Source organism: Penicillium paradoxum, assembly GCF_028828445.1.
Source record: "Penicillium paradoxum strain IBT 22861 chromosome Unknown utg000007l_segment0_segment0, whole genome shotgun sequence".
NCBI lineage: Eukaryota > Fungi > Ascomycota > Eurotiomycetes > Eurotiales > Aspergillaceae > Penicillium > Penicillium paradoxum.
The window spans coordinates 4,957,759-4,969,325 of record NW_026643185.1 but is presented as its reverse complement, the minus strand read 5'-3'; the positions used below and the strand labels follow the sequence as shown (position 1 = coordinate 4,969,325).

Genomic DNA, 11,567 nt, shown 5'->3' with positions numbered 1-11,567 from the left:
TTTCGTTTAAACCACCATCTCCAGAATCTCCAGTACCTGAGACTTTTCCTCCAGTGGCACCGGGTTCGACTTGCAGCATCGGTCGTGTAGGCTATTTTCTGCTAGAGCATCCAACTGGTCTCGGCCTACATGGACCTGGCTCAGAGTACGAGGCATTCCCAATTCGCGAACAATGGCATCCAAAACGTCGCCCAAGTCGGATGTTTCCAAGTTAACCAAGCGTTTACGTAGCACTCTTGAGACAACCGGGTCTTGAATCAGGAATTGGCGCAAGCTGGCTTGTTTCTCACGGTTGGCATCATATTTCGCATTGAACTTACAGACAGCAGGAAGCAAGATGCAACTAGTCTCACCGTGGCCAACACCCAACGGACCCAGCTGGGTGAAGGTTAGTCAGAATCAGTGTTTCGGAAGATCTGTGCATCTTGAATGACAATTGAAAGAGCAGAAATGCATACCTGGTGTCCAATCCCATGACTAGCGCCTAACTCACTTGATCCACTCGTAAAGGCTGCCATGGCATCTACTGATCCAAGTTGACATTGCAGATGTGCATCGCTATCTCTGCGGTCCTTCTTGCAGCGCAAGAGACCAGGGACCAGCAAACTCAGCGCACGACGGGCCAACTCGTCTGATTTTGTTGTTGTACCGACTACAGCACAGAGAGTTTCAACACAGTGGTCAATTGCGCGTACACCAGAACTGAGCCAGACTGAATCAGGAGTGGTCTTGACCAGCTCTGAATCTAGAATCACAAGCTCGGGTCCACGGGTCGGTGATTGGAAGCTGTATTTGCGCTTTGAATGGTCCTCGGTGCCACCTGCAAAGTTGGAATACTCGCCCGCGGAGAGGGATGTTGGCACAGAGATGATCGGGAGAGTTGGTGCTTTGATGTCTGATCGCTTTTTGGGACCTTGTGCAAGGGTTTCAAGCTCTTCTGGTGTGCTGACCTGGTTTGCTAGGGCCTAAAAATACGTTAGGTTGACCATAAATAACTACTTATGATCCTTGAGACAGTATATGAACAGGGAATGAAAGAAAAGCAAAACCCAACGGATTCCACAGCAAAACAAAAATACTAACCAATGCAATGATCTTGGCACCATCAGTCAAACTCCCAGCTCCAACAGTCAAGAGCAGATCGGCATGCACAGTCCGAACCTCTTCGGTAATTTGCAGTACCTCCGACCACAAGGTATGGCTTCGCATGCCAATCCAATGTCCCACCAGCTTCTCTGGTCCTAAAGCATCCTCCAATTGGCTTATAACATCTATTTTTCGGGCCAGTGATCCAGAGCAGATGACATATACACGGGAGGCCTTGAAGGTGTGCGTGACATGGGAGGCCGTGGCTGCGGGGAAGGCAATGCCATAGGAAAGGATTGGGCGCTCACGGCTTTCGAAGGCAGGTCGAACTGTTTCTTCAGACATGATATAACAGATCACGATATCAAATATTGTCTAAACGAATAGGGATGGTAAACCAAGAGTCTGGAAAAGAGCATGGCCTGGTAGATTTATAATTGGAAGGCGGGGCTGCCGAGGTCCGCTGTGCTGGTTGATGCTTGTATTATGAACTGGCTTGATGTATTTACGTACCTAGATAGACATGAGGGCCCTCGATTACTTGTCTGGTCGCAATTTCAACATTGAACCTGTCCATTCATCTATATTCTGCGTGCTTGCTTGGTCCGCGACCACACTGCAAAAGATATAGTTCGGGATGATATAAAGTACATTTATTAAGTTCCCACTTAACAGCATCTTAAATATTTGGTTCTGAGTATCTCTTTTGGTATACATATTCTTTGGCGTTTCTTCCAGTGTCATCAGAGTAGGCATTTTGGGATCGAAGGATGTATGTATAGGCAATGACGAGAGGCGCCTCTCATATATAGGTGGTTGTGAAGGTATTCTGAAGCTCCGTAGCCATCAGTGCTATTAATTTTTCTCCGGATCTCGGGACAGACTTCTACTCAATAATACTCGTATACCTACAGAGTACATGGATGTACGTTTCGAGACTGAAGATGCGATGTAGATCATACCATATCACGTGCATCCCCACACTCTCCGTCACCAACCGCCAATCCTGCCGTTGACATTCCTCATCAAACGAAACAAGCTCAAAATGGCCTCTACACTCCGTCAAAGCCCCTGGCGGGCCTACCAATGCCTCAGCCGGCAACAAATACGCACGACACGCCTGTCCTCCCGCCATTTCTCCACTACCACACTCCGCTCCAATGCAACCAACAACCCTCTCCGCTCCCGAGGATCCGCCGCCGCGGATCTCCAGCATGCCTCTCAAGCCCAGCGGAAGATGATCCTGTCCGGAGCCGGCATCATCACCTGCGCAGCAGGTCTCTACGGCGTCATCAAGCTCGACGTCTTCGGACTCAACGAAATCGAAACCAAAGATGACAAGGCCACCCCCACACCCCCAAAGAGCGGCGCATTGCGCATGGACGGACCAGTCGGCTTCACAAACGGCGGCCCATCCGTAATAACAATCCAAGGCCAAGACGGACTCGAGCAAGTGCCAACAGGAACAAGCACAATCCCTCACTTCCCCAGCACAATCCGCCTCCCCACCTCCGAGGCAACAGAAGGCAAGCAATCCGGCGACGAGCTCGCCCCATCCAGAGGCGAAGAATACCAACTCCTCGGCCTGGGCGTCCGCACCGTCTCCTTCCTCTCAATCGAAGTCTACGTGGTCGGCCTGTACGTCGCGAAATCCGACATCACCGACCTCCAGCAGCGCCTCCTCCGCACAGCAGTCCACCCGCCCTCCTCCGAAGCCGATGCTGCCATCTCCGGTGCTGGCGCTGATGCCGCAACCTCCCTCGTTTCCCTCGAACGCCAGCAGCTCAAGGAGCTCCTCCTCGATGCCGAGCGCGGTGACGCCGCCTGGTCTGCTATCCTGAAGGATAACGGAATCCGCACTGCATTCCGCATCGTGCCCACCCGTAACACCGATTTCATGCATCTGCGCGACGGATGGGTGCGCGGTATCACTGCGCGCGCACAGGCAAAGAAGTCTGCCGCTGGCGATGGCGAGTTCCAGGATGAGAGCTTTGGAACCTCGATGAATGATTTCAAGGCAGTGTTCGGGTCCGGCAAGGGCAAGGCTGTGCCGAAGGGACAGACACTTGTTTTGATGCGGGACGCGCAGGGCGCTTTGGATGCGCTTTTCCAACCCGGCGCTGATAAGCCCGTGAAGTGGATGGGACGTGTTGCGGATGAGCGGATCAGTCGTCTTGTTTGGTTGAATTATCTTGCTGGCAAGACTGTTTCGAGTGAGGGAGCTCGCAAGAGCGTTGTTGATGGATTGATGTCGATTGTCGAGAGGCCGCTCGGAACAGTTGTGCAGAAGGTTATCTAAAAGGTTTAATTTTGTTGTATCATCATACCTGTACGTTAGGTCGTCGCTTTTCCGTTTCTCCCCAGGCTCTACAAAATACTCCCAGAACCGCATGGCAATACTCTTCAAAATACGCATCTAACCTCGGAAAATGGTAGTGGTTAAATTCCAAGTTCAACGTACTCTTGCATTGTGTAGATCTACTAGATCAAAGTGGACAAAAGAAAAAGAAAATCGAGGAGACCTCTAGATGGTAAATGGCTGTAAAATAATAAACTATGTTCGAGTATCGGACCTCGGGAAAATTCCCGCGGTATCACCGCTTAGAGCGCACCAGCATTCTGGAGCAGCTGCTTCAGGTCCTTCCTGGCCTGGAGATCAGAGTTACCACCAATGTGCTGCTGCTTGATGTAGATGTTAGGCACGGTGCGCTGTCCCGAGATCTCGGCGAGGGCGTTCTGGATAGCGGATCCTTCCTCTGCAAGATAATCACGTTAGCATTTGCTCAGCGGGATGTATACAAATCAAGAAAGAGAAGCCAGAGGATCTCTTCTTATCCGAGGAATAGCGAATCCACGCAATGCGCAGAAGCAAAACAAAGACACTCACCCTCCTGGTCCAGCTCAAGGACGGTGTACTTGGCGTCAAGGCTCGACAACAGCTTCTTGGAAGAGCTGCAGTAAGGGCAGTAAGACTTGGAGAAGACGATGACAGCGTTCTCATCGATGAGAGACTGGGCACGGGTCTTTGCGGCGGACATGGCGGCGGGAGTAGGGCCGGCGAAGGAGCCGAAAAGACGGGTGAATATGGACGAAATGGTGGGCGGTTTGTGCTGGGTCTGGGACGAGGCGAAGGGTCTCTTTATATGCAATATTCGGGCGGGGTCAGGCAAATAAAGATGAAGCGTGGATTGGTTGGCTTGGTCAAGATTGCGGGATACATTGCGGCAATGATGTCAGGTGATATTTGTCAGCTTGGGAGCTCCCCCGGGGCCGGGGCCCTGGGCCCTTTGAGGCCCCGATCTTCAAGAATGGTTCTTGAAGGTTCCGGTGATTGCAAGGCAGAATGCTCTGGATCGTGGAATAATCTAATGCCTACATGTAGGAATTTTGATTGTCTACATGCTTACAAGTAAAGGTGGCAATTGTGTGCAGGTATGTATTGGTTCAACCTGATATCTGATTAGCCCTGTAAACGACTAGTCTGGCATTTGGAATGCGAGCGAACCCAGATACCTGGCTGCTCTTGCTGACAGGCAGATAAGATGGAAAAAAGAGAGAGAAGAAAGAAGCGCTTGCAAGAACGGTTGGGAATATGGCAAAAGAGGCTTCAATATGTTTCGGAGAGAAATGCGGAACCAAAAGATTGGAAACAAGAAAAGAGAGCGTCGAGTCGAAGATTCAGAGGCAGGTATAGGAGAGGAAACGAAAGGCATTAGCCTCCAAGTCGTATTCCTTTCGGGGCTAGCCCCTCGTTCCCATCCTACCCATTGCAATCTGGAACAAGTTCTTTTGAAGCTCCTTCTCATCATGTCGATAGGAAGAGCGATGGTCAGAGATGAAGAGAAGGGAAATGACAAGGAATGGATGCATGGGAGAAGGAAGGAGAAAGCCATGCTCTGTTGCTGAAGAAGGACGTCGGATTAAAAAGGGAGTCTGCAGAAAATTGAACTCAAGGCGAAGGGGGGAAATAGCCCTAAATTGCGGGATATAAAGCCACGGGAAAAAAAAACAGACTGAACACCATCCCGCCGGAGACGCTGGAAAAAAAGAAAACAGAGAAGGGAATAAAGCAGATGTGCAATTATCAAGCATATGTTAGAGATGAATAGAGATTGAAGAAAGAAAGTTGTGGAGAGAGTGCGACCCCATCACATCACAATGCAGCATCCACAGCTTTTCTCTTTCTTTGGTAGCTCCTGCGCGGTAACAACAGGGGGGTTCCAATTGGGGTTAGGGTTAGGCATCAGTCCCATTGGAGGAGTATCTTGCACCCTGGGCATAGTGCTGTAGCCTGTACTTGTGTTCGGGCGCGGCGGTTCCGGGCTCTTCGGGGGTCGAGGTGGCAATTCTTCGAGCTGCAAAGACTCAACAGGCTGTGATTCTGGTTCCGGTTCCGGTTCCGGTTCGAGCTTCTCATCCTCAACCTTGGTGGGAGCAGGGGGTCGTGTATCGTATGCATTTACTGCGAGGGGCGCGAAATGGCGATCGTATATGTTCGGTGTCCGACCTTCCTTCTCCCATTGTTCCTGCATTATCTTTTTGGCGACGGTCGGGATCATTTGCTGGTCTGGTGGCAGGCGAGGGTCGGGCTTATACATGGTTGCCAACCAGGGTGGGTCTCCTTCAGGTCGGTTAGCCGCAGTCGGAGGGCGGCTTTCGCCTGACCGGGTGGTAGGTCGTTGTGTAGTGTTACCGGATACAGCACGAGAGCGAGCAGTGCTTGTCTTTCTGCTTGCGGGGGGAGCAGAGGTCTTTCGACTGGTAGAACCCGCGGTCTTTGCTATCTTCTTGCCTGAGGTAATTGGGGTGTTGCTAAATCCCCGGCTACCTGGTCGACTTCCTGGCGGAGGAGTCGAAGTATCGGGCTCGATATTAATAGGCTCGCTAGCTCTGCGGCTCCGGGAAGATCGGTCGTCTTCGTCTGTTGCGGCACGGCTCCGTGAACTGCGAGAATCACGTCCCATGCCGCCGGATACGGGAACTGGGCTAACTGTAGAAACGGGTATACGAGAGGCGCTTTTTCCAAGACTTGGGTTGCTGTAGAGGCTAGTGGCTGCATCGTCCGCAGCAATCTCCTCCGGTCGGCGGAGATCCCAGTGCTGCCGGTCTTCATCTTTTACCTCTTTATTCACGCCCCGAGTGCCGCGTTCTTCCTTCATTTCCGGCCATGGTTCGGAGTATTCTGTAGTTGGTGAGGTCGCCGTACCGGTTCCATTAGCAGCGTTCTGATGGGCATCATGGTGCCTTCCGCGTCCTGCACTCGATTTGCTTTCCCCTCTCATCCGTCGCTGGAAGAGAATAGCGGCCTGGTGAAGCTCTTCGCTCTCGATCTTTGCTAGCTTGTCTCGGTGGATCCACTTTTCCTGGCTTGTCTGACCGTCCAAGTGCAACTTGTGACTGTCGTTACCGTCTTCGAGCTCTTTGCGAGTGGCTGCATCGTTTCCAGGAGCTTCTCGCATACCGCTTACTTCGTTCCCATGTCTATTGAGACTATGTTCTCTCCGGCCTCGGTTGGAGGTTAGATACGGCGATTCATGTGCGTGGATAGTGCGGGAGATCGAGGAACTGCGTGAACCGTTGGAGTTATGCTGTCGAGAAAATTTTGCTGGGATGGAATTCGAGTCGTGCGAGTTGCGTGAGTTCGAGAGGTGGTGCTCCTGCGGGGGAAAAAAGGGATCAGCGCTTTGTTGCTCTCTTTCACACTCTCTCTTTCACATTCCCAAGCTATTAGGCTAAAAGCTGGGGTGGTAGACAGGATCATCTAACCTCATTCCCGAGTGGCACCGCAAACTCCCATTGCGAGCCGTCCACGGGCGATGCTAAGGCATCTGTAGAATATGCCGCTGTAGCGACGCCCGCCATCCCAGAGATTGTTGTCAGAGAGGAAAAAGGCCAGTCCAGCTGAAACCCGATTCAATAAAAGGGCTTGCCGAAATTGAAATGGGTTAATTGGCTTGTAGGATCAAGCCATTCCACTTGGAATCCAGAGGCGGGAGGTGGAGTAAGAGTGTGTGTAAGGGGGATACACAAGCCGAAAGCAGAAAATTGTCAACAGCGAGGAACCTTGCGGTGGCAAGTACACGACTGCAGGGTTCTTAAGCCCAGTCGGTGACTTTAGCACCACAGGTGAAGGCTGCTGGAGGATTGGTCCGGTGGAATGCACTCCTCGAGGTTTCGCGGGGTCCACTCGGAGCGTCGGAGGTTGAGACAGGGGGGGATTACCACGGGGTGATTGAGGATACGAATAAATGAAGCTCAAATAGAAAATGGCACGAATGTCAGAAATGTCAAGAGGAATATGGGAATTCTAGAAGAAAAAGAGGGAGCGTCTAAAGGAGGAAGATAGCCAGACTAGGAATAGTCCTGGAAATAGCCAGAAGACTAGAATAGCCTAGATCCCAGTCTTAGTACTCCGTACGGACATGGAGGCCTCTTGACGGATTTCGGTGCCGATGACCCTGTCTATCGGACTCTATCTGACTCCCTGTATTAATCAATAATTGTACCCAACATCCTACCCAAAATGCAAAAGAAAATTCCGAGGATGCTCGCGGCTTTCAATCCTGGGCCGTGCATTGCCCCTGAGCTGGACATGTTGATCACGATCGAGACAATAACGGCAACGAGGGGGGACTGCTGAGCTCCCCCACTTGATGTTTACACGAAATATATATAAAAAAAGGGAATAGATGGTGGAATAGATGTGTACAGAGTATGGGGAAGGACTCCATACATGTCAGCAAATCACTCTTGACAGATTGACTCCATAGTCTTTGGCAACCCCAAAGATGATACATCGCATATACGCCGATCCTCTCCATGCAAAGAAACATCCCGAGGAGTTGGCCGGTCCTAGCAAAGTGAAACTTGACCGCTAAAACAGTGCCCCGTGCGAGATAAATGATTGTTGTACATGTCTACAACGTATGTCCATATCCCAAAACTTGAATCCCATATTATGCAGAATATGCAGAGCAGATTAACAAGAGGAAACGACCGGTGAGCTCCCTTATAGCTTTGCAATTGAATCCAGTTTGTTGAGACTCGCCTGTGCATCTTTGATGAGGGCTCGTCGCGCAGCACGTGCCATGTCATGGTCCGGCTCAATTCCATCTGCCTTCAGCATGACCTGTGCGAGAATCGTCTCGCTCAGTCTCTTGTAATCATAATCCCGCTTCTTCGGGTCGGTAGGCGGATCCAGGACGTATTCTTCACAAAGCGGCACCAGCTCTTGCTTGAACCATCCAGCTAAAGCATTGACCTGGTCCAAGGGGGTATGGAACAACTTGAGGTTAGGCGCTAGTGCCGGGTTGCCTGAACGGCCAGAAGAGGTAGGTCGAGGCGGCCGAGGGGGGGCCGGGGGCTCTGCGTTAACGGGTGACTTCTTGCCGTTGCGGTTCTTCTTCTTTCTCGAGCTCTTGTTCTTCCCACTCGATGTGGGAGGTGATGATGCTTCTGCACTACTGGGGTGGAACGGCTGTGTAGCTACTGGAGCTGACGCGGTGACGGGGATGTTCTGTCCGTTGTCATCAGAGCCATCGCTTGGAGAGCCTGCTCCTACTTCGGAAACCACGCACAACACCTCGGAGTGCTGCTTGATCCCTTCGGCTTTGCATGTCCGTGTGTTGTTCTTCAACAACTTGCCCTTGTAGAGCAGTCTCACGCAGTCTGGGTGTCCGGCGCCCGTGCTCTTGGCCGCAGCTTCTCGTAGATCTCCGATGGTCAGCACGCCGTCGTCAATTGCGTAGGCACGGAAATGAAGTGGGTAGATGGTGCCGCGGTGGCGGAGGGCAATTATATCCGGCTCGGTATCGTCGACGGGCGGGTCCACGATATCGTCGGGGGTGATATAGCTGAAGTGTTCATCGCTAACCTGCGGGTTTGTGGCGGGAGCGTAGCTCGGCGAGCGACGCAGCATACTAAAGGGGTTGCGCCAACTCATCGCAGCGACAGTAAACAAGCAGACTATGATAGCTGCTAGGAGGGCAGGGAGTTGGTCTTCGGCAGCGAGTGGCAGTTTTTGCGCAAGGGGACCGAGGGGTGTGGTGGACAGGTAGGTGAGAATAGGATCCAGTTGGGAGCGCAGGGAGTGCAGGTGAATGGGAATAATGTCGGTGACGTGATCTATGTAGACTGCGCACTTCTCGCCCAAGGTGGACTGAGCGATAGTCGGGGGCAGTAGAGTCATGGATCTCTGTGGAGGAGAAGGACCAGGTGGTAGTGAAGTCATGCCCCCCAGTGGTCCCAAATAGGCAGATAAGGCGGAGAGTGCTTTTTTTGCCATCGTATTGGACAATTGTGTACTCCCAGGGCGTATCTGCCTAGTGGTTCGTCTGCTTGCAGATCGGCCCTTTTGAATGTTGGGATTTTGGCATTCAGAATGGTTGGGGTACATCGACCGATGCCTTCCTTTCCTATAAGCGGGAAATGTGGTGATAGTTACAGTCTCCAGTTGAGGCCTGAGATTACATATTGTGCTATGGACGATCATATGCTTTTCTTTTCATGATCTACTTTTGATGCCACCGGCGTTAGCGAGATCCATTCCTCATTTGTTGTAAGATAGAGGCTCTTTTGCCACGTCGAGTAACCCCATTTGACCTTGATCGGCGTATGTATACACGCTCTAAAACGTGGGGTTGAGCAGCTCCCCACCTTTTTTAATCGGTATGTACCGACCTATGTTGTAGGTAGAGAGATAAGTACAAATAGATATAAATTGCTGGTCAGTTATCTAGGTATATTGCTATCCTGGGCAATAAATAGTCAAAAAAAAGTCGCTAGTGGACATTACATGCAACTTAACCCGTGGACTTACGGGTTTGTCTCACAGTTATGTGCGGGAAATAGTAATGCTTCATGTAGCCAAATATCGCTGCCAAAAATATAATCTGATCAGGTGGCCTAACGGTCACTTCATCACTGCCTTCGTGGTCTAGTTGGTTATGACGTTGGTCTCATATATATTCCTATGATGGTCTTGGTAACAAGATTGCTATCCGAAGGTCTCCAGTTCGATCCTGGACGAGGGCATTTCTTTTTTTTTATCTTTTTTTCCAATTGATGTCTCTAGGCTTCCCTGTGAAGGAGAGGTGTCGTCGAACTTTGGTGTGAGCTAGATAGGTATAGGTATGTACTAACATGCACCCTTGTGCCTACTTGCTTCGACGCATCAGAATTCAAGTCAAGTAGTCCATAGATTCTATGAGGCTGGGAAATACTCGGCTAGCATCTAAATGACCCCTGGAAGCTCGCCATACAATAAATACACATGAACCCCAATCCACGGTCAGTCTGGCTGTGCCAGGGTATTCTTCTGTACAGTGTGCGAATCAGACTCACTTCTTTCCAAAGATCAGATCATTGTTATCAATGTACTTTGATTTGATCACTGGGCATCTACCGACTAATGTGCTAGTTTTGAGATGGTCATGTATACAACTGATGAGTTATATCGTCTCGAATCTTTTTATTGCTGTTTTTGTGCTGACTCCCTACATGGTACGATGGTTACAAGGCTATCTTATCATTTCATCTATGTATTAAATCTATCTTCTCTTTCGATATGAGTCGAGTGGTTTTTCTTCTGTCCCTCTCGTTGGCTTTGAATGGACTCGCTCACTGAGGTATATGTACATCCACGGGTGTATCCTACCTTTGGGTTCTGTGTAGAAGAATAAAACAGATGGTACTTTCCACGATCTTACCATTATAGTCACTCAGCTTCTACCTACTATGATCTCCATAGTCCACCTTATGAACCCCCTATACACGTGTCGTGCATTTTTTGGTGGCCGCTTGAGGTCTTCTTCCTATCGACGGTGTTCGCAGCCCGCGCACCTCCATGGTCCAGCCTCTGCCGTTTGAGGGAAACGGCGTAAGCTGTCTCTTAGCATGATATCGATATCTCATCCCTAAAATATCCATATATCTTCCTGTTGACGAGGTCTAGGAACCGATGCGATTATTTGTGTCGAGGCTGGGCGGCTCGACATGGTGTGTGATGAAAGGTACTATTGGGTATGCGGGTGATGTATCGGTGATGAATTGATGCACTGGGAAATTGAACGCCACTGTATGATAAGTTATGGATGACCCGTGCCGATTGCTGACGTTAGATCTATCAAAAGCATCCGGACGAGCGAGAATATCCGCGGTTATATGCATACTTCCAGTCCAGGGTATGTTATGTTCTTATTGGCCATAGGTACATACCTATATAGATAGGCCTATGGACATGATATCTAGCTACACGTCAAGTCATGCCTTCCAGGTCATATTGCCCTGTGTGTCTGTAATGAGGTTTTATGCACATAGTAACTGCGATGGAGGGACATAGGAGTAGCAAGGATCGGATGGAGCTAAAACTCGCTTCGGGTAGCAATTTATCCAACTCCTCGTATTATTGTCGCTACTAATAGTCACTCGTACTTTAGCGCCTTGGGTTAAATCAGTCCTCTTCTATATCAAGTCTGTCATGG

At 50.4% G+C, this 11,567-nt stretch overlaps 5 protein-coding genes across 5 annotated transcripts; 1 reads left to right on the top strand and 4 right to left on the bottom strand.

Annotated features, from left to right (window-relative positions):
* Nucleotides 1–6: 6 nt before the first annotated feature.
* N7457_009351 (iron-containing alcohol dehydrogenase) lies at nt 7–1,431 on the bottom strand (the record flags this gene model as incomplete). The annotated part of the gene is made up of 3 exons (XM_057180394.1): nt 7–378; nt 459–965; nt 1,084–1,431. The coding sequence occupies 3 exons, from the start codon at nt 1,429–1,431 to the stop codon at nt 7–9; spliced, it is 1,227 nt and encodes a 408-aa protein (XP_057028780.1).
* Nucleotides 1,432–2,131: 700 nt separating this feature from the next.
* Nucleotides 2,132–3,385, top strand: N7457_009350 (chalcone isomerase domain-containing protein; the record flags this gene model as incomplete). Its single annotated transcript, XM_057180393.1, has 1 exon — nt 2,132–3,385. One exon carries the CDS (start codon nt 2,132–2,134, stop codon nt 3,383–3,385), a length of 1,254 nt encoding a protein of 417 aa, XP_057028779.1.
* Nucleotides 3,386–3,687: 302 nt separating this feature from the next.
* On the bottom strand, nt 3,688–4,124 carry N7457_009349 (glutaredoxin; the record flags this gene model as incomplete). Its single annotated transcript, XM_057180392.1, has 2 exons — nt 3,688–3,842; nt 3,974–4,124. The coding sequence occupies 2 exons, from the start codon at nt 4,122–4,124 to the stop codon at nt 3,688–3,690; spliced, it is 306 nt and encodes a 101-aa protein (XP_057028778.1).
* A 1,110-nt stretch (nt 4,125–5,234) lies between these two features.
* N7457_009348 (uncharacterized protein) lies at nt 5,235–6,948 on the bottom strand (the record flags this gene model as incomplete). Its single annotated transcript, XM_057180391.1, has 2 exons — nt 5,235–6,743; nt 6,853–6,948. 2 exons carry the CDS (start codon nt 6,946–6,948, stop codon nt 5,235–5,237), a joined length of 1,605 nt encoding a protein of 534 aa, XP_057028777.1.
* Nucleotides 6,949–8,095: 1,147 nt separating this feature from the next.
* On the bottom strand, nt 8,096–9,274 carry N7457_009347 (Ubiquitin supergroup; the record flags this gene model as incomplete). The annotated part of the gene is made up of 1 exon (XM_057180390.1): nt 8,096–9,274. The coding sequence occupies one exon, from the start codon at nt 9,272–9,274 to the stop codon at nt 8,096–8,098; it is 1,179 nt and encodes a 392-aa protein (XP_057028776.1).
* Between the last annotated feature and the right edge of the window lie 2,293 nt (nt 9,275–11,567).